This window comes from Megalobrama amblycephala, linkage group LG4, assembly GCF_018812025.1.
Source record: "Megalobrama amblycephala isolate DHTTF-2021 linkage group LG4, ASM1881202v1, whole genome shotgun sequence".
NCBI classification, from domain to species: domain Eukaryota; kingdom Metazoa; phylum Chordata; class Actinopteri; order Cypriniformes; family Xenocyprididae; genus Megalobrama; species Megalobrama amblycephala.
Genome location: NC_063047.1, coordinates 40664055 through 40686475, shown reverse-complemented (window position 1 = coordinate 40686475; position 22421 = coordinate 40664055). Strand labels below are relative to the sequence as shown.

The 22421-nt window shown below is 39.1% G+C and overlaps 1 protein-coding gene across 2 annotated transcripts in view; it reads left to right on the top strand.

Annotated features, from left to right (window-relative positions):
* Positions 1–1367: 1367 nt before the first annotated feature.
* Positions 1368–22421, top strand: part of col27a1b (collagen, type XXVII, alpha 1b) — a 125914-nt gene continuing 104860 nt past the window's right edge. The window contains exons 1-3 of one of the 2 annotated variants that reach the window (XM_048189308.1): positions 1368–1887; positions 4744–4814; positions 9767–11031. In XM_048189308.1, coding sequence (XP_048045265.1) covers positions 1835–1887; positions 4744–4814; positions 9767–11031 — 1389 coding nt within the window. In that variant the 5' untranslated portion in view covers positions 1368–1834. The remainder of the gene's footprint in view (positions 1888–4743; positions 4815–9766; positions 11032–22421) is intronic. The other variant, XM_048189307.1, reaches the window with a different exon arrangement.

The window sequence follows — 22421 nt, the reverse complement described above, 5'->3', positions numbered from 1 at the left end:
GAAGATTTAATTTAGGCCTTTATTCACATTCATCAACGCACACATTAGCTATGGTAAACAGAAGCTCAAGCATGTTCGCTTGAAGTGCGACAACCAATGAAGTTCATTCTCGTGTTACACAGCACGTTTGAACTTCCGCAAGAGGTTTGTTCTCACGCTGCAGGTTCGGTTGAGCTTCTGTTTTTGTTCGCTGATTAATGTATTTTATTAGCAATCTTGCATTGAATATGAAATTTGGTCAGCTTTTTAAAGTTTCTATAAATAACGATTTGCATGAAATCTATAAGTTTAAAGAGGATTTCGTGTCGAAATATGCTGCCCTGCATTAAAGGATTAGTCCACTTTTAAATAAACTTTTCCTGATAATTTACTCATCCCCATGTCATCCAAGATGTTCATGTCTTTCTTTCGTCAGTCGAAAAGAAATTAAGGTTTTTGATGAAAACATTCCAGGATTTTTCTCCATATAATGGCTTTCAACGGCTACCAACAGGTTGAAGGTCCAAACTGCAGTTTCAGTGCAGCTTCAAAGGGCTTTAAACGATACCAGATGAGGAATAAGGGTCTTACCTATTGAAACGACCGGTCATTTAAAAAAAAAAAAAATACAACTGTATATGCTTTATAAACACAAAATATCGCCTTGAATGTACTTCCCGTTTCCGAATCCTTCAAAACGCTTACGCTGAATGTCCTATGCCTTCCCTATTCTACTTACGGAAAAAAACAAAACTGGCACCGCGTTCGTTCCGTAAGTAGAATAGGGAAGGCGTAGAACATTTAGCGTAAGCGTTTTGAAGAATGCGGAAACGGGAAGTATGTTCAAGGCGATATTTTGTAGAATAAACGGTTGTATTTTTTTCGAATTTGCAATTTGGACCTTCAACCTGTTGGCAACCGTTGAAATCCACTATATGGAGAAAAATCCTGGAATGTTTTCCTAAAAAACCTTCATGTCTTTCTTTCGTCAGTCGAAAAGAAATTAACATCTTGGATGACATGGGGGTGAGTAAATTATCAGGAAAAGTTTATTTAAAAGTGGACTAATCCTTTAACTGTGGACTTCATTTTTAATGCTACACTGAAAGAAAGGACTTTGTAATTGTTTTAAATTCAAAAAGCGTTTTATTTCTTCTTGTTGAAAGTTAAATAACCATTACAAGATACAGTTTCACAAGAACAAATGCCTAAATCACTATGAAAGCGAGTTGAGGGAGAACTAATGATCCACATCTGTGATAAGTTACCGGATTTGTATTTGAAACGAACTTGTGTTGTATGACGCCATTCAATATTTCTTTATTATTATTTTTTTTATTTTGGCTTATTTATTTATTTATTAATTTCGAGGAGAGCGAAAATATACGTGTGAGTTTGGAAAGACACACCTTCCATTGAATCCCTTCTAGTTTCCAGAGCGAAGTGTTTCTTTCTCAGAAGACAGTTGAGGGCGACAGAGGGAAATATGCTTCCAGTGTTTAAAATCTTCAGCATGCCTACTAAGTACTAGATTTATTCGGCGACTTGACTAAGCGCTTGTACTTCACCTCAGCAAACGATGTCTGTTCCTCTTTGGACTTAAATTTCTAGTTTACAGCATCATCGGATCTATTACTGTCAGATGGAGAAGTCTGCATCGCTCCTCGCAGGTTCCTCTGTTTGGAAAGTACTACATTTGACACTTGGGAAAGACTACGGCATGTAGTTTTGTACTACAGTGGTGAATTAAGACCTTTAACAGTTATTAAGGGACGCTGTGATATGGAAGTAATTCGGCAACTCTGTCATGTCCTGACTGCAGCAAACACTCCCGAGGAAGAATGAAGTAAGCGCGATGGAGCCGGACAATGCCCCGAACTCCAGACTCAAAGCAGCTGGTGTCGGGGGGTGAGTAACAGCGCTCTCACGTCATGAAAATAGATAGACAGATTTCACACAAACGTTAAATGGGTCATAAATTAGCCTGTTGGCTGTCAGCTCGGTTACATAAGGAAGAATGAGTTCGCGAAGGGAGGTCCGTTATGATGTCCTTTCTGGAGTTTGGAGAAACTTGATGAATGAATGGGGCACAGAAAACTTGTTTAACTTTGTTGAACAGCATTCATCCAGAAGTAAAGATTTTTTTTGAGCAACATATAGGCCTACCTATTTATTTTAGACTAACTTCTTTTTTTTTTTTTTTACTGATTTAATTGTTTTTATGATTTGTAACCAGTAATTCAGGTTGAGTTAGGAGTTATTTATTTCTTGTTTGTTTTTTTTTTTGTTTTTTTTTTGTGTCTGGAATGTATGACCATGCCTGCTCAGCTGTCATTTTGTCATTATTATTTACTTATTTCATTGTTTTCCAGTGAAATTATTAAGAGAAATCTTGTGTTTAGATTTTAATTCTCTCTCTCTCTCTCTCTCTCTCTCTCTCTTGCACTGAACTGTATCATTGTCCATGGTGGGACTGTATAAAGGGATATTTAGCATGGCAAGTGTTTAGTTCTTGTGGCTATGGTAGAAAATGCTGACTAAAGTAAAACTACAATATCTGGTCACAAATGCATTCCCACATCCACAGTGTCAGCACATGGGGGCAGAAAAAGAATACCAGATTAAAGTCTCAAGATGTCATGTAGAACCATCTTTGCTTATTGTCATAGAAGGAACCAACCATTTTTGCTGCATAGTGTAAATTGATCAACATTCATTATAAATACCTCAATATAAGGACCCCATGAAAGAAATCTGCACTCGCGGTCTCCATTAGAATTTCAGTAACACTGCAAAACTACCTAATGCACAATTATTTCTTTGTTTTTTTCTTTCATGTTCATGTTTAAGAATCGACTCATATTGAATCTGCACTGATCTAAATATTTTGGGGGGAAGGGGCTTATACTCATTTCAACTGCACTCATTTCAGTATATTAATTGATTTGACTGATTTAAGAGCTCTTAGAATGAAGCTCTCAGAATTTCCTCACCTTGGCATATTGAGAGGAAACACTCACTTTCTATATGGAGCATCGCAAATTTTTGGTATCCAGGCAGATGATAAGCTTTGACTGCCTACTGAGCAGAAACAGCTGTTAGGGCTTTACAGTAAAGGCTGCTGCTGCTGCCAAGTGTTACTGGGTCTACAGGCAGATGGAGCACTGCTTTTGGACACTGACTAGACTGATAATTTAGATGGATGTGGTGATGCTTTAGTGTAGAATGGAACAATGTGATCCCAAGACTTTGTTTTCTTTCAGTAGCTGAGATAAAAAAAGATCAGTGGCAAAGAGATTTTGGTTCTTTGGTTTGACCTTTTCTGGGTTTTAAATAACTCTCTCAGAGGCATTGTTGTTGTTTTCTCAGTGTTGCAATACAGAGGCAATGTTGTTTTCTCAGTGTTGCAAGACTACGGTTGGACCTTTAAGCTTAGAGTACTTGTCTCAAATTGTCATTTGAGAGATTGGACACATAAGCTTTGAAAACAGATTTCTAATCAGTATGCAGAAAATAAACATTTGACATTATTAAACTCTTAGGATATACACTACCATTCAAAAGTTTTGGGTCAGTGAGATTTTTTTTCTTTTTCTTTTTTTCTTTTTTTTAAGAAATTAATACTTAGCAGTGATGCATTAAATTTATCAAAAGTGACAGCACAGACATTTGTAAAATTACAAAATGTTTTTATTTCAAATAAATGCTGTTCTTTCTGCTCATTAATAGAATAAATAAGTAATGCTTAATATAAAAATATTAAGAAGCACAATTGTTTTCAACATTGGTAATAATAAGAAATGTTTCTTGAGCACCAAATCAGCATATTATAATGATTTCTGAAGGATCATCTGACGATAAACCTGGAGCAATGATGCTGAAATTTAATCTTTTCCATCACATTACATTTAAAAATACATTAAAATAGAAAAGTTATTTTAAATTGTAATAATATTTTACAGTATTGCTGTTTTTACTGTATTTTGATCATAAGAGTCTTTGAAAAAAAACAACAACTTTTGAATGGTATAGTAGGCTATAAACAAAGACTATAGAATAACACAAGACGTGTCACTCGTATTGTTTTGAATGGGAGAAAGTGCAGCGCGCAATACAGCAAAATAAGTCCCACCTTCTAAATAAGAGCCAATCGCGACTGGTAAATCGACATTGCGTCACTGCAGCTGCTGTTAAAAGCTCCGGTTCCTATGGAAACAGTCACCTCCGAAATAAGACACAAGAGACGCACATTTAGCTTGATCCAGCCTGAAAAATACCGTTTTTTGTCATGATTCGATCGTTTAGAAATTTATAGACAGTTGTTGTCAGATTTTATTGGTTTATTTTTAATCGAAAGTTTGGCAAACAGCTTTGGAGAATTTGATGTTTCCCCATTCAAAGAGATAGGAGCTGCACTTGCATGCCCGAGAGGCGTTTCAAAGATGGCCGCCAAGTGAAATGACTTGTTTTAAAGGGACTTTGGTATAAACCTGTTTTTATTTTAAATTCATTGTCTGGGGGTGGGGGTAGTTCTTAAGTGGTTTCAAACTGTGGATAAGGCATAAAACTAACTGGATATTGGCAGAAAAATGAAACAAAATGTCATTTTTTACGTAAGTGAAATTCATGCGAAGTTGTATCTACTGTTTATATTAATGCTTGAGCTGTGATGTTGCCAGGAGACATTGTAAAATCACAAATCAGTGTCAACTTAATGTTTGATTTGGTCATTTTGTAACTGTAATACTTTTTTTTTTTTAACAGGAGAGCTGTCTTTCTCTGCATGGTTCTTTACTGTACATGCTGTCTGAGGTGTGCACAAGCACAGTCTGCAGGTAAGTGATTTTCATTCATAGATTTTCAAAACCTGTACATTTTCTAACAAAATTTTAGTGCCTGATCAGTGATCAGCATGCAAAATACAATTCTGTTCACTTTCACCATGGTCTTGACATCTGTGTCAGAACCCTGTATGTTACATGAGCACATGGGTTCATTGAAGTCTTGCAATAAAGTTTGAGGATACTTGACAGGACTTGGACAAATAGACATCTAATGTTACAACCCATTGGAGTTTTCCATGAGTCAGAGGGGAAAGAGGCTACAGGTACTTTGTTTTTAAGAAGCAGTGTGCTCCATATTTGCCAGAGTTAACAATATTCAGATGATATATGGAGCAGCCTTTGATCAACAACATATGAAGGTTCTGAGTCTGTTTATTTTTCGCTAGTAAATCAGAAGCCGTTGCTTCTGTGATTCTATATGCTTTGCATTTGATTAGAAACTTATTTGAATGGCATTGTGCCTGATTGGATGTCACTGAGTTTGCTGACTGTAAAATGTATAAACAGTTTAATAATGAACAGATTCTGTATTTACATCTCTAGCGTAAATAATGCTGGTGGTCTATTACTGCAATGTACAACTATCAATTCAATTTAAGTATTATGCTTGGTAGAGATTGAAATTACAGCACTGACTAACTATGCATGACATAAAGAACTAGCATGTGCACTTTTTAGGATGTTAAGATTTACTTGTTGTTTCAACCAAGTAGCCTAAACTTATAGGTTCTCATTCAAGGTGTGTCTAGAATTCCCACATCTGCTTTGACCAGATTTAATATGGTGGGGGAGGTTCATAACATCCGTCACATTCAGTCTAACTCATTCATGTACATGTAACATATGGTGCTTCTGTGTCAGACATTAATGAAATGCAACAGCCATCATGTTTTAAACAAGTCATGAAAGATACCTTTGTTCTTGAGTGTATGTTTGATGTTTTTACCATATGTGAGACAGTCCATATAGCACATTCCCCATATGCTGTCCAAGATTTATCCGGGTATCCGCCACTTGACTTATGATCAAGTTATCTTTGTGAGCCGTTGCTGGAGAGTTTCTGGAATTCTTTTCTAGCCGTTGCTCTTATCTGTAGTGTGAAATATGATTTCCAGTGTATGACATTCCACTTTCCACTGACATTTAATTCTGACATAAATTTCTGTTGCCCTTGAAATTATAGTAATTTCAGGCTGCTTCTGGTCAAGTCAAAGTAATTTTACCGCAGTGTTCTTCCTATGTGGAGTAGCGTATCAAATTAATAAAAGTATAAATCCTTTAGTTTAAACGTGATCATGTGAATAGCCTTTATATCCTTGTTTGTTTTATGTTTGTTCTGAGAATAGGCATGACTTTGTTTTCCTCACTGGAATTCCTACACAACTTGTAACCATATAAAACAACATTCAAAGGCAATAAATAGTACATTAAGGCAATTCTAAGATGGCATTCTATGCGTTTGTCGTTTCTACTAAAGTCTCTCATTCATCATTAGAGCACCATCCTCAGGCTTAATAATGCAAGGACATTAGAATTCTGCCAAAAGTGTGTCTGATGTGTTCAGCAACTAGAATATAAAGCTTAAAAATATTTATCATAAACTAGCGCTAAGACCCAGAATCTGTCCTACCTAAATTTATGGTCAGGCCCGCTACTGCTTACCTGAGTAGTCCAATAAACTAATAGTACATTTACACGACGATGTAATAAAAACAGAAACGTTTTTTGCATACAAATGACACCATTGTCAAAGCAATTCCTGTTCACACAGATCATTGAAAAGGACTAAAACGCTGTATGCATGCCAGGCCAGTAGTTAGCGTTGTCACTTTGTAAAAAAACACTAAGCACCTATAGACTGAAAACATAATATGCATGCGCATGAAGTCACAGTTTTCACAAATTTGCAGTTTTGTAGTACACACGAAGACGATAACTTTGAAAACTGTTTTCAAAAGTTTGTGTTTTCAGGCTCCCCAAAACGTCGTTGTTGTGAGAATGAATGGCCAAAAGGCATAAAAAGTTTTACGTTTTTAGTTGAAAATGGTGACGTGTAAACGGCCCCTAAAAGTTTCATAACGAGATGGCCATCTGAAAAGAGGAAAATCTGATTCATGTTCAAAATGGTTAGCACAAGCACTGCTTTGTTTATGGTTTGTATAGACTACTGCCACCTACTGATCTCTATCAGTATCATGCTGATCTCTGCAGTTATTTCATCTCACTCTAGTTGGCTGATAACTGCAGTATTCACGGTGTGTTCAAGTACAACTTTTTCTCTTTCGTTGTTGCTAGTTCTTTAATGTCGGTTTAGTGTGTCACAGGCATGACTAATCACTCTGGAGCTGATTGACTAATGCCTACGAAAGGGCGCACACAGTTCCAAACCCTCTACTGATTGGCTTATCATTTTCAACTAAAACATTCCAATGACTAATAATTTGTACGAGATGGCGGAATTGTAAGATATCACTTTTATAAGTATATTGGCCATGTGCATTTCTACAACCCAAATCATATGATTTCTTACAATTTCACCATTTTGTACAAAATATTACGACTTCTCATGAGACTGTGCTGTATTTAAAACCTATCATTTTCGCAATTTCAACAAAATTACTGCAAACTACTATAACCAGCTAGAAAAACATTTTCCTGCGTAACAAAAACAAGTTTAAATGTTTGCAATAGAGGATGACACGGGAGTGGATTTTCACTCCTGTCCCGTCCCACTCCCATAGAAAGAAATCTTGTCCCGTCCCACTCCCAGACCAAAGTTTAAAAAATAATCCCATCCCATCCCGCTCCTGGTAAATTGACTCCCACTCCCATCCCGCTCCTGTTTAAACTGACTCCCGCTCCTGTACCGCTCCCATATATTTTTTTTCTTCAATTAGTGTTTAGTTAATACATAGAATTTGATTTAATCTGCTCTCCATCCTGTTTTAGACCAGCTGCTGAGCCCCTGTTTCTAGATTTTCTCCAGAAAATGGAAGACAGCAAATAAAAGAAAAACAGTACATAGTTCACACCATATCTACAATAGTTTAATAAACCCAGACTTTTAGACTTTCCGACCAGTTCTGTGAAACTAATAGACATGTCATTACTTCTGACTTTGCGCTGTAAATCATTTTTTGCCACATCGACTTCTCCGCGGCTGTTTGCTCCCTCCATCACTGCTCTTTGAATTCCGGCGGGAAGCCGTGACAAAAAGCACTGATGGCTTCTGGGACGGCTGGGTCGTGTAGTTATTTTTTAATTGCGTTACATTGTAGGCGTATTAAAAGGAAACTACAAAATGGTGCATTTACTTTTTTCTTTTTTTGTCTTCTTTGCTATTGGTTGATTCCCGCTCCCGTCTGCTCCCGTTAACCATTTATCCTGTACCGTCCAAATCCCGTGATTATAGCAAAGATGACTCCCATCCTGCAGGAATCCCACGGGAATCCCGTGACCCGTGGGATTCCCGAAAAAATGTCAACCTCTAGTTTGCAACAGCAATGGTCAAAGGAAGGCATAAAAACAAGAGTAAGATGTAATAGCAATGCTGCAGTTGCCTGATGAGGCAAGATCAATTGTGTTAACTGTTCCTAAACTCGCTCACACTGGCCTCAGGTCAGTGGGTCATGCTTATAGTTGAGCTGCTTTTATTTCATGCTGTTTATGACTCTTTCAGACAGACTCTTTACTATGATTTGTGAGTAGAACCAGCGGATGTTCATCATGTGTTCTGTTGAGGTGCATCGCTGGGGTCTTGTTTTTCTTAGAGTTTTGTGTCAGGATCTCATGTGATTTATGTGAAATTATTCAGATCATTAATTTTCTAAATTCAGAGCAGTTGTTTTCTTGCTGTTTGTCAGAAGATAATCTGTCACCTCTTTCTGACATGCTTGATAATGAAGTGTCCATTATGTTAGTAACTCTGTTTAGATTTGCTTACAATACTACTGCAGACATAGTTGTCTCTTTCAACAATCCTCTTTCAAAATCTGCTGATCATCATCTGTTAAGGGATACAGAGCTTACAGGGGGAAAAAGTCCATGCACATTATTCCATTTACATGTGCTTTTCATTTTAGCGCTCGTTGGGTATACTTTATAACTGCAAATGTTGAGCAGGATTTTGTTTAGTCGGGATGTGTTTGGGTTAGATTTGGTTTTATAATGCATACACTTGTTTGTTTTTATTCTAAACTCATTAGTGACTGTTTAGAAGTGGCAGCCCTAAGATATATGGCATTGACCGTTTCTTCCCACTTACTTTACTCTACTTGCTAGCAAAAGGATCACATGGGACATCATTTGATATTGGTCATAGCAGTTTTTTTACAGCATTTTTTTTTTTTCATGAATAATGTTATTGTCTTGATTTCCAGAACAAATATGTTAGCAAAAGAAGCAAAATTGTTATAAAACTTCAGAGATGTTATTTATTTATGTTTTTTTGCCATCTTATACCCAAATCCACATAATAAACTGGAAGGCTTCAAGCAATACAGACTAATATGCTTGTGGTTTTGTAATTCTTAAAGGGATGTTTGATATCCGTACTCCCACTCGCTTCACTTGACCTAATTTATTGCAGACCTCTAACGATCTAATGAATTTGTAGTACAGTTGATGATTCCGTAAAACTCACATAAGCCCACACAGTGTTATTTTTCTACTTGTAACAATGTCAGCAGAGTATTTAATGAAAAACTGAAGCATTACCCCAGATGAAACATTACCTTTGCCGCATATGTTCTTCATATGCTTTTGTTAATGATCTGTTCCTGTAATGAGCTCAGTGTTCTCAGTGTGTGAGAAACAGCTGCAAGCCTTCAGTCGCCTGCGACGAGATCCATTTTGCTCTTAAATCCTTTTTTTAGTCACAGTACATGTATGTATTATGTATATGTGATTATTCCTGCAATTATTTGTTGTTTTCCTTTTTGTAGATGTGGACGTGCTGCAAAGACTGGGATTGGTTGGGAAAAGACCATCTGGGACACGCTCCACACCTCAAGGTGTCATCCCCTTCAAATCGGGAGTCATCCTAACCCAAAGGGCGAGAATTGACGTCCCAGTGAGCTCTGTCGTCCCTGCATCACTGGGCTCGGCGTTCTCTCTCATCCTTAGCGTATGTTCGCATCGCATAAACAATGCTTTCCTCTTCACCGTTGTGACAAAGAGGAAAAGACTGCAACTAGGGGTGCAGTTCATCCCTGGGAAAATCTTAGTTTACTTGGGCCAAAAGAACACTGTAAATTTTGATTATGATGTTCACAATGGCCAGTGGCACAACCTGGCTTTGGAAATCCAAGCCCAAAGGGTTTCGTTATATACTTCTTGTGGGAAGACAAGTGTACATGCAGATTTGCATTTTAAAAATGAAGAAACGCTGGATCCAGAGGGCTCCTTTCGCTTGGGAAAAATGAGCCAGAACTATGTGCAGTTTGAAGGAGCCATCTGCCAGTTTGATATCCATCCCTCTGCTAAGGCAGCTCACAATTATTGTAAGTACATTAAAAAACAGTGCAGGGAAGCTGACACTTATCGGCCTAACCTCCCTCCTCTTTTACCGCTGTTACCCCTAGACCCCAATATATCTGTCACCATTCAGACCCCAAGCATTGTAACAGAGCTAAATGACAGACATTTTAGCTCTAAACCTTCACTAACACAAGACAAAATACAAAATAATCATGAAACCTCACAAGGCCTGAACATGTCCACTCTAATGACATCTCAGTCTGTACAAAGCACAGTGCCACCAACGATAGCCCAGCCCACACTACAGCCCCCCCTGCAGGCCACAGCACAAACTGTCATGCCATCACAAATATCTCCAAAGCCAACTCAAAAAAACAGCCCCAGGAAGAAACTTGTGGGGGCAACTATAAAGCCCCAGATGTTAAAAGAGAATGGGATGGCTGTCACTGCCAGACCAACAGGCCAACAGAAGAACAAACTAGATATCCAGACGCCTGCCACAACAAAACCTAAACCTTCTAGCACATTCACAGTGTCAGAGATGACAACAGCATCAATAGCTTCACGGAAACCTCTACCAAAGGAGACCTTGTTTTTTGGGGCCAAACCCACCTCTTTTGAGCCTGTCACCCCTGCGGCCACAGATGGTTTCCAAACCTTTGACTTTGAACCAACCCAGTACTCCCTCTTGGCTGAGTCACCTGGCCTGAAAGGAGAACCTGGACCACCGGTAGGATGTTCTTTCATTTTTTTTTTTGTTGCCATAGTCTTTGCATTTTTCACATTTTTGTAGAGATTGAAACAGACTGACACAGGTCAAGTTGTTGGAAATTTTGTAAAATGTTCTGCAAACATTTTGGTTAGAAATAGTCTGACACATAGAAATAGGGCTGGGAGAATAAATCGATTCATCTCGATTCGTGGATCGATTCTGAGATTTTCTGAATGCATCGCGATTCTCTCTTGAATCAATTCTGAGCTTTGTTTTTAACAGCAGATGGCACTCTAGGCTAGTTTTTCACCACTCGCTCAAATGCTAACGAAAAAGTTGTGCGTTCAGTTATGTACTTGCACCTCAGAATGCTTTTATGATGCAAGATTAATGTAAACAGTCCACTGCAAACACCCTTGTAATTCATTTCAACCTTTTTGAACTTTATGAATGATTATTTTATAGAAGGTTCAAGTGGTGTGTCTGTCAAGTTCAAAGTTAAAATCTAAGCTCAGAATCGATTCGAGAGAGAATCACAATGGATTTGGAAAATCTCAGAATTGATCTAGACTTCAACAGTTACCAAATGGTTGAAAGTCCAAATTGCCATTTCAATGCAGCTTCAAAGGGCTCTACAGGATCCCAGATGAGGAATGAGGGTCTTATCTAGCGAAACGATCGGTCATTTTCTAAAAACCTCTGTGATGTGCCACGCATTACATAATCATGTTGGAAAGGTCACTTCAAATTCGTCCATATATATATATATATATATATATATATATATATATATATATATATATATATATATATATATAATATAGTGTGTGTGTGTGTATGTATATAAACCATTGTGATCTCAACCTGTAACTGGGTTGGTAACATAAGGTATAAAATGTTGGGTTGATATAACTGTACTAATATCATAATGAATAAAAAATAAAGCCTCAATAAGAGCAAGAAAACCTTATTATGTAGTTTGACAAAGTTTTTTTTATCATATCTTAAAATAGTTTTTTTATAACAAAATTTTAATTTTTTTTAAATCCTTCACTGCTTACTTTTGTCAAAACTTTTGTCTGCCAAATCAAATCATGACTGAGTCATGGTCAAGGTCAGTGAGTCTTTTAAAATATCAGATATTTTAAAACCTTTGACCTTGACCTTTTGGCACGGTTAGTTCAGATTGTATAAAAAAAAAAATGTAAAAGAAATTTGTCGTACGAGCTAGTAAAATGATCCATTTATTTTACAGTAAAATGTTATTATAGCAGGATTTTCCCTGATTATTTTACAGAAGGTGGGAATTTGCTTGTTGAAATACTCAAAGCTAAGTCAGGTTACAGAACCATAACAACAAGGTCTTCAGCTTTCAACAGACCACTAGAACTCCATGGTACGAAGACCATTTTCTTTCTTTTTTTTAAACAGTGTCTTATGGTGGCCAGATGGCAAGTGCTGCTTTGCTTATTTTGAAGAATGGTGAAATGTGAATTATTAGCTGTGGCCATGTGCGCGCGTGTGTGTGTGCGTGCGCGTGTGTGTGCGTGCATGTGTGTGCACACGTGTGTGTGTGTGTGTTTTTGGGGGGTTTTTTTGTGCCTTGTCATTTGCCTTCATGTTATATTTAAGTGCTGACTGTACCATTGCATTAATATGGATTCTTTGTCAGTTGATTTCCATTACCTCTTCAGGAGTTCAATATATAATACACCACACACTACACAACTACATCTTTTACCAGTTAAACAACCTTGTCTGGGTGCAAACTGTTGGTTGAAGGCTGGAAAATGGTGTCATCATTGTTGCCTTTGAGCTTTTGGTGGTCTTGGTCTTAAGCCTAGTTTATAAAATCCTTTGAAAGGGCATTGCATGCCGGTCATGTGTAATGCATACGCACTTTTTCCTTGTAGTTAAATAATGAGGTCACAAGCCAGCGAGTGAGAGGACACACACTGAAAAAAAAAAAAACGAAAAAAAAATAATTAAAAAAACAACCTTAATCAGCAGTTTGTCTTGTTTTCCACTTAACATATCTAAATATCCTTGAAGCTTTAAAACAAGATAAATTTACTTGAGAAGCAAAATTGTGTAAATTATTAGGACTTGTTTTCAGAGAATATAAATATATCTTGAATTATTTATTGTTCTTTACCCTATTGTCATTTTTTTCTTATTTTAAAACCTAACCTTACTAAATGTAGCTTTATGCCTAAACAAGAAAAAAAGTTTAAAATATCTTGTGCAATTTTTTTTGTCAAGTAAAATTGTCAAGCACCAACTCCTCTTTTTTTAATCCCCATAAATAATAAGCAGTGCCTCAGAATAAGCCGTTTGCAGATTCTACCATTTGTGACATCACAAAATGCCTAGACCTGGCCCATGACTGCTGACGAACTCTGCCGTATTAGCATAGTTTCCGCCCTGAGTGAGTTGCACATTGCCGCCATTTTTTCAGGCCGGAGCAGCTGTAGCGATGAGAATGTCTCGTAAGCAAATCAGGTGTTTTGTTGTTGGATGCAAGAGTGAGCATAAGAGTGCTGAAGATGCAGTGAATAAGTTTTATTTTTGAAGGGAATGCGCCCCCATATCCATAAATTCTGCTTTGGGAATGAGGGTCAAAATAAAAGGACAATTAAACATACGGGTTTTGCTAAAAAACAGTTGTTCATCAAGGTACAAACAATTTGTGATCCAGCTTATAGTCTCCGGAGCAATACTGGTCACTGCAGTAATGAAAGGGAGAGCATGCACTTTATTACAGTTCATTGGAGTTGTTTTACGGATATGAAGTTTGCCAGTTATTAAGCAAACCCCGAAAAAGCATAAGGTCTGTATTCCTTTGTTTACTATTAGTTGTAACAAGTGTTTTTGTGTAATTTGCTGTGTATGTTGATGATAATGCAAGGAGGAGAGAGAGTTTATAGATAAGACTTTAATGCACACTTCTTGTACTTTTTCAGCTCTTACTCTTTCTGGAGTGAAAACGGATGCTTCATCTTTTGTGTGAAGTACAATAAACTTCATAAAACTCATCAGTAAAGTTTTGGCCATCATTCAGACGGAGTCCGCCACAACAGTCTTCTACAAATAGTGAATAAAAGCAAGATGACAACATAAGTTATAGCGTAATCAAACTAAACTAAACCTGTTCTTTGGCTCTGTAGGCATCATTGTCTGACTCTGGTTTGAACTGAACACCGCTACTGACAGTTTCTGACATTTTCAGTGCGTGAGATTGTCCTGTTTTGTTGTTATCGGTATGCCGGAGCATGAGCTCTTGAAGCTCCACCCTCTTCTTTGCATTTAAATGGACACACACAATAACTGTGTGTTTTTGCTCACTTCCAAAAAGTGGGAATTTAAACATGCTAAAAAAATGATCTGTGGGGTATTTTGAGGTAAAACTTCACATAAACACTCTGGGGGAATCAGAGACTTATTTTACAAAAAGGGGCATAATAGGTCCCCTTTAAAATATATATTTTTGCAGTACAGCCTAAAAAAGGTACACAAACTCTCTTATGTACAGTGTACAGTTGCATTTTAGCATTTTAGATTACCTTAAATCCAGTCACCGTTGGGAAAAGAGTAAATCATAGGAAGTTTGTGTTTAAGTAGAAATACTCTTTTGGGTAGGATTAATAATAAAAAAAAATGTTATTCAGTCAGTGATAGGAATAATGGGTCTCATTCACTAATTATTGAGTGGATTATTTTGTATTTGTACTCGGATTAATTCACAACACGTGAATTTATTCTTAATCTCGTTCTAATGTTAGTAAATTTGGACTATTATAAACCATCTCCATCTAAGGGCTTTCCGCACAATCTTTCAGAGAAACCTTGCAGCTGAAGCTATAATGCAAATAACTTTAATTTTATTATGAAAGTTTTTGGTGTATCATGATTTTGAAGACGGTCATACGCAGATTTCACTGACAAATTTGCACGTACGCATGCTTAGCGAATGAGACCCAATGTCTTTTAGCTGACAACCTGGAGGAAGTCAGCGGGGTGAGATTGTGGATGTATGCCACTGAAGGTTGCACTGTGATTGGATGAGAGTGAATCGATCAATCAATCTTGTAACAGATCCATTTCTTGTGCATACGATTTTTACTACAGAACAGAACTGTGCTCTACTGAAAGTGAGCTGATATTTGCTATAAAGTCTGCTGACCTCATCCAGCACTATTATGCAGCGTATTATGGTACTGTATATACAGTCACAGTTCTGAACTCTTTTCCAACAACAAACAACAACCAGATGTGCTGTTCAGTATGGCTGTCACACAGATAGCACTGTGCATTTTCGGGAGAGATCCCCTTTAGCAATTGCTATAAAAGGCCTTGTTTCCTCCTTTTCTAATCTTTTCATTCCTTCTTTGAGACAGATAGAGAGAGAGAGATTGCTTTCATTCAGGAAATTTGCCACGTGGAAGACAAAGAGTAGGGGGCTCAAATGGGCTCTTCTGTCTTTCTTTCTCTCTGGAGCTCAACATTACCATATTAATGTCATTCTTATCAAGCAGTCACTGTGTGCACAATGTCTCTTGGTTTATTGTGTTTGATCCTACTCCATAGAAGCTAATTTTTAAAAGGAAGTTTATTGCACAAAAAACTAAAGACAGTCAATATGCAGTTCATGTTTATTTAAAGTAGTTTTAAAGTAGATTTCTTTAAAACATTAATAGCGCACCCCTTTGATAATCTAAGATAATCTTTTATTAGTAAGTTTTGCTTTCGAAATGATTAGAAACAGGAAGCCTGCAAACATTGTGGAGTTCTGGCAGCATCACTCTCAGTATGAGTATGTGGGATCTTGCCAGGTCTACAGGTGTTACAAAACATTGCCAGGAATTGTCTTGTATAATTTTTTTGTAAGAAATGTTTTTCATTAGTTCAAAGCTGTCATCAGATGCATATGCCACTTGGATTGACGCTGACACATTTTTCAAAAGGCAAATTCCAAAGCACATTGCAGGTAAATTATATCAAAACTAACATGGATGATTGAAGTCCTTCACTGATATTGCCAGATTTTTGTGATCTTGACAGAAAGAGAGATAATGATATAAAAACTAAATGGCATTTACTTACATGTAGGAACAGAAAGACTCTTCATTCAGTACTTTATGTACTGCTTAATTCACCACCTCTATGTACCAGAATAAAGGTCAACTTAATAATCTTATGTTATTTTGTTAATATATATATAAAAAATGAAAGTCAATATTTTTTCAGTTTTATTTTGATAAACATATATATATATATATATATATATATATATATATATATATATATATATATATATACACATATATATGGCCAATGCGTGGCTTACCTGGGGAACACATGGCAACAGGATGCACTATGCCAAGAAGAAGGCATGCCGGCAGAGGCAGTGTGATGTTTGGGCAATGTTCTGCTGGGAAACCTTGGGTCCTGCCATCCATGTGGATGTTAATTTGACATGTACCACCTACCTAAGCATTGTTGCAGACCATGTACACCCTTTCATGGAAACGGTATTCCCTGGTGGCTGTGGCCTCTTTCAGCAGGATAATGCGCCCTGCCACAAAGCAAAAATGGTTCAGGAATAGATTGAGAAGCACAATAACGAGTTTGAGGTGTAGACTTGGCCTCCAACTTCCCCAAATCTCAATCCAATCGGGCATCTGTGGGATGTGCTGAACAAACAAATCCAATCCATGGATGCCCCACCTCCCAACGGACAGGACTTAAAGGATCTGCTGCTAACATCTTTGTGCCAGATACCACAGCACAGCTTCAAGGGTCTAGCGGAGTCAATGAGTCGATGGGTCAGGGTTGTTTTGGCAGCAAAAGGGGTACCAACACAATATTAGGAAGGTGGTCATAATGTTATGCCTGATTGGTGTGTGTGTGTGTGTGTGTGTGTGCATATATATATATATATATATATATATATATATATATATATATATATATATATATATATGTTGCAAAAAGACTTTTTAATGTTATAAAAATAGATTTGTGAGCATTGGCGGAACAGAATAAGGCCTGAAAAAAAAGCATACCATCACTGTCTTTTTTAAATGTTATTTAAGATACCATAGCACATAACGAACATAAAATATGATCAGTCATGTAATAATCAGTAATAGTTCACAAATAAAGAAGAGGGCATAAATTCAAACAAGGAATTTAAGTATTTGGAGATGTCCATAGTCCAAATTTTGCAATGTTTCAAAATAAAGCTTAACTTTATTCAACTGGTAGTTATGGGTTTCCTTTCAGACCACTTGCATTAATGGATGTGAAATTTGTCATGTAACTTGAGAATACTTAATATAAAATATGACATTTAAATTTGCAATTGACATTAAAAGATCATTTTCACAGCATTTAGTTTATCATTAATGTGATAATTCTGCATACTGATATTGCATATTGAGTTATACATAAAAACACAAACCGTCTCAGTTTACGTATGTAAGGCCTACCAAGGCCGCTCCAAGGCTTCTGGGACCAAACTTTCTGACAAAGAGGGTCCCTCTAAGGGAATGTAGCCAGGGGGCTGGAAGGAACCCCAGCCAGTCACTAGAAGGGGGACACAGTCACCCCAAATGCCACCAGGGAGGCTGACCCGGTCTGATAGCAACCTAGTCTTGGCCAGCAACCTGTCTGAACAAAGAGCCTCAACAACGCATTCTTCAGAGAAGATATCCAGTAAGTGTGACTGCCAAAGGGCAGTAAGCAACTCAGACCAGAACATAGAGACGGGCATCCAGGAGAGCAGGACTCAGCTAAGTGTTCTTAATCCTACAAATGAGGGGAGTAAACTCTACTCAATCCTAGGATCTACTCAGCACCTGATTATTTGCACTGAGGAGTCTGTGTACTCAAATACCCCTGACAAGGGGAGCACCTTAATCAGCCTGGGGCTAGAACATAAACGGGAGGCCTCATAGAGGCCTTCAACCACTGACAAACTCAGGGAGCTAAGCACTATGCAGGCCAACCCTAACAAGGGAAGTACAGAGACCGTACTGTAGGCACAAAATCATGGAGGCCCAAGAAGGGGCCTACAACATGACAACAGTTCTACACAGTGTAGAAATATAAATAACACAGCAGCCTTGCTAAAAGCCAACATGTGAAGCTACATGTTTAATCTGCTTAAGTTTCAACACCCAGAAATGGAGGTGGGAAAGCTTCAAGGGCGGCCTGTTAGGGCCACACACCTCGAACAGCTAGCTTGCTGAAAGCAAGGACCCACAACCATGTAACTCATTCAGAATGAAGATTTAGCTCGACTAGAGCTTAATAAATCCAACACAAACCAACAGGCCATGTACTCAATAAAACACCTTTTACTCTCAAAGCAAGAGGAGTACACACTCCACCAGCATACCCTGAGAGAGGCCCAAACCGGGCCTGCTATAGCAGATACGGGCGTAGCCAGTGGCAGTGATAGCAAAACCAACACAGAACTGTGCCAACATGTTAATTGAAGGAGGCCCAAGCAGGGCCTGCGACTCCAACAGACACGTGGCGTCAGCTAGTGGTTTCATAGGTGACCATGCTCAAAGGGAACCAGCTCTAAAAACCCAACAAACAATTGTGGTTAACTAGCTTAACTCAACCTGAGCTTAAGTCTACACATTTCAACAGGCAATGTAATTAACACTCTAAACCCTAACAAAACAGGGGAGCACAACAACATATGCTACCATGGTCTGAAGGAGGCCTAAAGTGGTCTACTACTTCAGACAGACATGGGCATAAACCTGTGGCAGTGCTAAATTAAGTGAGCAAAACTGTTTTCCAAACTGAAAAGTGAGGTTCCCTACCACTCAACCTGAGCTATGCAAACCATCAGGTCATGTACTCAGTAAAACACCAAAAACCCTAAAAGCAAGGGGAGTACAAATAGTCACCATGCTCTAACAGAGGCTAGAAACAAGCCAACTCCTCATAAGAACAGGTGCTAACCTGTGTCAGCAAGGAGTTAAGCTCACACATGTGTAGGGCAAAACTAGAACCCAAAGCAAACACAATGCTTTGCTATTCATACATACCATCCTGAAAAGAATGGGTGCTTTCACCAAACAGAAAAGATACATATGTACGGAACCCTAGAGAACGGGAGCTAAATCAAGCTAACACCGTAACCTCAAGCTTGAATGCTAATTCAAGGGGCTCAGGGGAAAGGCAAATTCATTATGAATGAAGTTCTAGAAAGTGAGGCCTAAGCAACATAGCATACACTTATCTAAACAAAGATAAGGGCCTACCACCTGAGACAACGGCACCAGCGAGGCTAGAAGCAGCCTACTACCTTAGCTGCTATCCTAACTAGCACCTACACCAAAAAGGGGGAAAATGGGCATTTGGCCTGACAACTCAAACAAGAGGAGGCCAGAACTAGGAACTATACCACCTGACAAGGGATAGTAGCAATAAAGGGTGAATTTGTTTCAGTAAACCACCTAAACCCTAGTTCTAGCCTAGGCCGGCTAAGCTGTCGACCTATAAGGCCGCACGAAGCATAGATCTGCCTGGGCTTAAACTCAACCTCTAAACTCGACCAGAGAAGAGGAAACTTAAGTAAAGCAAAGCTCATCAAGCAAACAATGTCAGGCTGCCCAGAAAGCCGACACTAGACATTAGATCTATCTGAAGTAAAGAGCGCTAACTCAAACATACTCTAGCTAAAACCAGAGGTGAAGCTACTCTACCAAAAGTGGCTGAGAGGCGGCCATTTTGTGGCCAACACAGTACAAATAAATCATTCCAGCCAACCTAATGGAACTTCAGTGCCCAAAAAAAACTATATTTTTTCATCTATATGCTCAGTAAAAAAATCTATACAGGAAAAACAAGGTCGACATATTTTAAAACATAAATATAGAACCAGCTTACCTTCTTGCAGCTCGAAGACTGAAGACTCCTCATTTTCCAGAAGGAAGGATGGAATCTAGGTTTCTTTTAAGCCTAAAAGAGCCTCTTCACTATCAAGCCAGAAGGCAAGCCATCAGAAATATATTCATCATGGGCCCAGCGGTCAGCCTGACCGTCAGAAGCGTCTGAGCATGTTACATTGAATCAAGAACACAGGAGGTGGAAGAAGAAGAGGAGAGAGCAGATGTAAATTGCCCTTACAGAGAGGGGATTGATTACTGATGCTGCTGGCGTCTGCGGTCGATCACCTCTCTCAAATCCTGCTTCTTCTTCCGTGAGTCCTGCCTTCTCTGGGACCTGCTCCATGGAGAGGAGGTGCCCGAGAGGCCACGCTGGACTTCTGGCCCTGTCTTCGAGCCTCAACTCGAGACGGGCCAGGACCTTCTATCTGTCTGGGCCCAGATTTAGATCTTAGCAGTATGCAGGTTTTAAACGCTGCTGAGCGCACCTTCGCCTCCCTGAACTTTCCCACCACCGCCTCGACAGAGGTGCCGAAAAGTTCAGAAGGCGAAGGTGCGCTCAGCAGCGTTTAAAACCTGCATACCGCTAAGATCTAAATCTGGGCCCAGACAGACAGAAGGTCCTGGCCCTCTAAAGCCCTTCTCTTTCTCCCTGATATCCGCCAGGTTCAGCCACAGATGTCTCTCCGTGGTTTGCTTAGTGGCCCGGAGAGCGAGATCCTTGATGCGGCGCAGCTCTTCTATCGCCTCAGGGGACAGACCCTGCCCCTGATCCAGATCTTTCAGCAGGTCATCCTGGTAGGCCTGTAACACCGCCATGGTGTGTAAGGTCACCCCAGCCTGACCCGCTGCCGTGTATGCCCTGCCGTTTAAGCGAGAGGTGGTCTTAAGGGGCTTAGACGGCAGGACTGGAGCTTTCAGTGTCGGTGCCTGCCCCATGACCAGATAGTTCACAAACGTCTTGTCAATAGGAGGCATCGACACATATCCATGCTGGTCAATCCCTCAACATCAGCGAAATTCGCCCGCTGATGTCGATGATTGCGAGCCGAATATGGGTTCTTCCATGCCTTCTCGATCTCAACATGGAGATCAGGAAGGAATGGAAGGCTTACGGGGGCTGCAGGGCTATGGCCAGAAAGGAACCACTTGTCGAGCCGTCCGCGTGCGGTCCCTTTCTTAACGCGCTCCCAAGGCAGCTGCAGCCTGCCAGAAGCGCGTTTCATAACCTCCAGCAGCTCTGCATAAGCAGGGCAGGGAGGCCTTGAAGATTCAGCAGGCTTGCCTGCTTCCTCATCAACAGCCATCTCCTGCTCTCTTGGGCTAGAAGCCAGAAGAGCACTCTCTGCTGGATCCAGTGACGTCAATGAAAGGACATCATCGTCATCCAACAGCTCATCCTTGCCAGCCACTGGGGGCTGAGAGAGATTTACACCTCTCTCAAACTCTTCAGTGAGCTCCACCTGCAAGCCCCATGATTTCAGCCACCACTCTGCCTCAGCACGAGCGGGGCCAGAACCACCAGGCACAGATGTTGATGCCTCTTCCCTCGAGAAGAGTGCCAAACGAGAACGGAGCGTCCTAATATGGAGATGCTCACAGTTAACACAGACAGTGCCCTCAAGCACTGTCCGTGCGTGCTTCTCTCACAGACAGAAAACGCACAGATTGTGTGTGTCTTTGGGTGTCAAAAACCTGGGACACGGGTCAGCACACTTTCTGAAACGTTTGTCAGACATGATATAAAGTTTCCTTACCAGATTCGATGAAATCGCGATCAGACAAAACAGTCCCGAAAGACGAAATGATACTGTTTCACGGCTCCTTTATACTTCGGGGCCACGTCTTAATGATGTCATAGGATTGGTGAGATTTGAGATTTTCGAAAGGGAACATCACATTCTCACCTCTGAAATGTTAAACCATTTCATCTGGAATTTATAGCTCAGTGGTTTTTACAGCCATAGGCTGTACGATGCTGTTGTTAGTGTAAGTGATGAACAGCATCATGTTAACTGTTCCAAGATGGTGGACATATCTGAAGTGGTCAAATCTGGCATCTATACATATCAATGATTTACACAGTATACTCACTGTTACAGTCATAGCAGCATCAAATGAAACGAACCAAATAAATTATCCAGGGAATAACATTAAATGAATGAACACATATTCTGTACTTTTGTTTTGTCTTTTGTATTTCTTATGTATTTTAGAAACTTAAAATATTGCATCAGTTCAGTTTAAAATGGTATGATGTAAATAAAATGGACTGAATTCTTCACACCATTAATTCTTCTGAGGATTATATGTGAATGTGATACTTTCAGTTGTCCATTACTCTTAAATAACTCTCACCAGTACAATACCATTATCATACCAATTTCTAAAAATAAAGAATTGTTTTAAACACAATAGACAATATACTTGTTATTACAAATAACAGATTTGTGTGGACACGTAATCGTTGTCATACAACTCTGACAGCAATTCAAC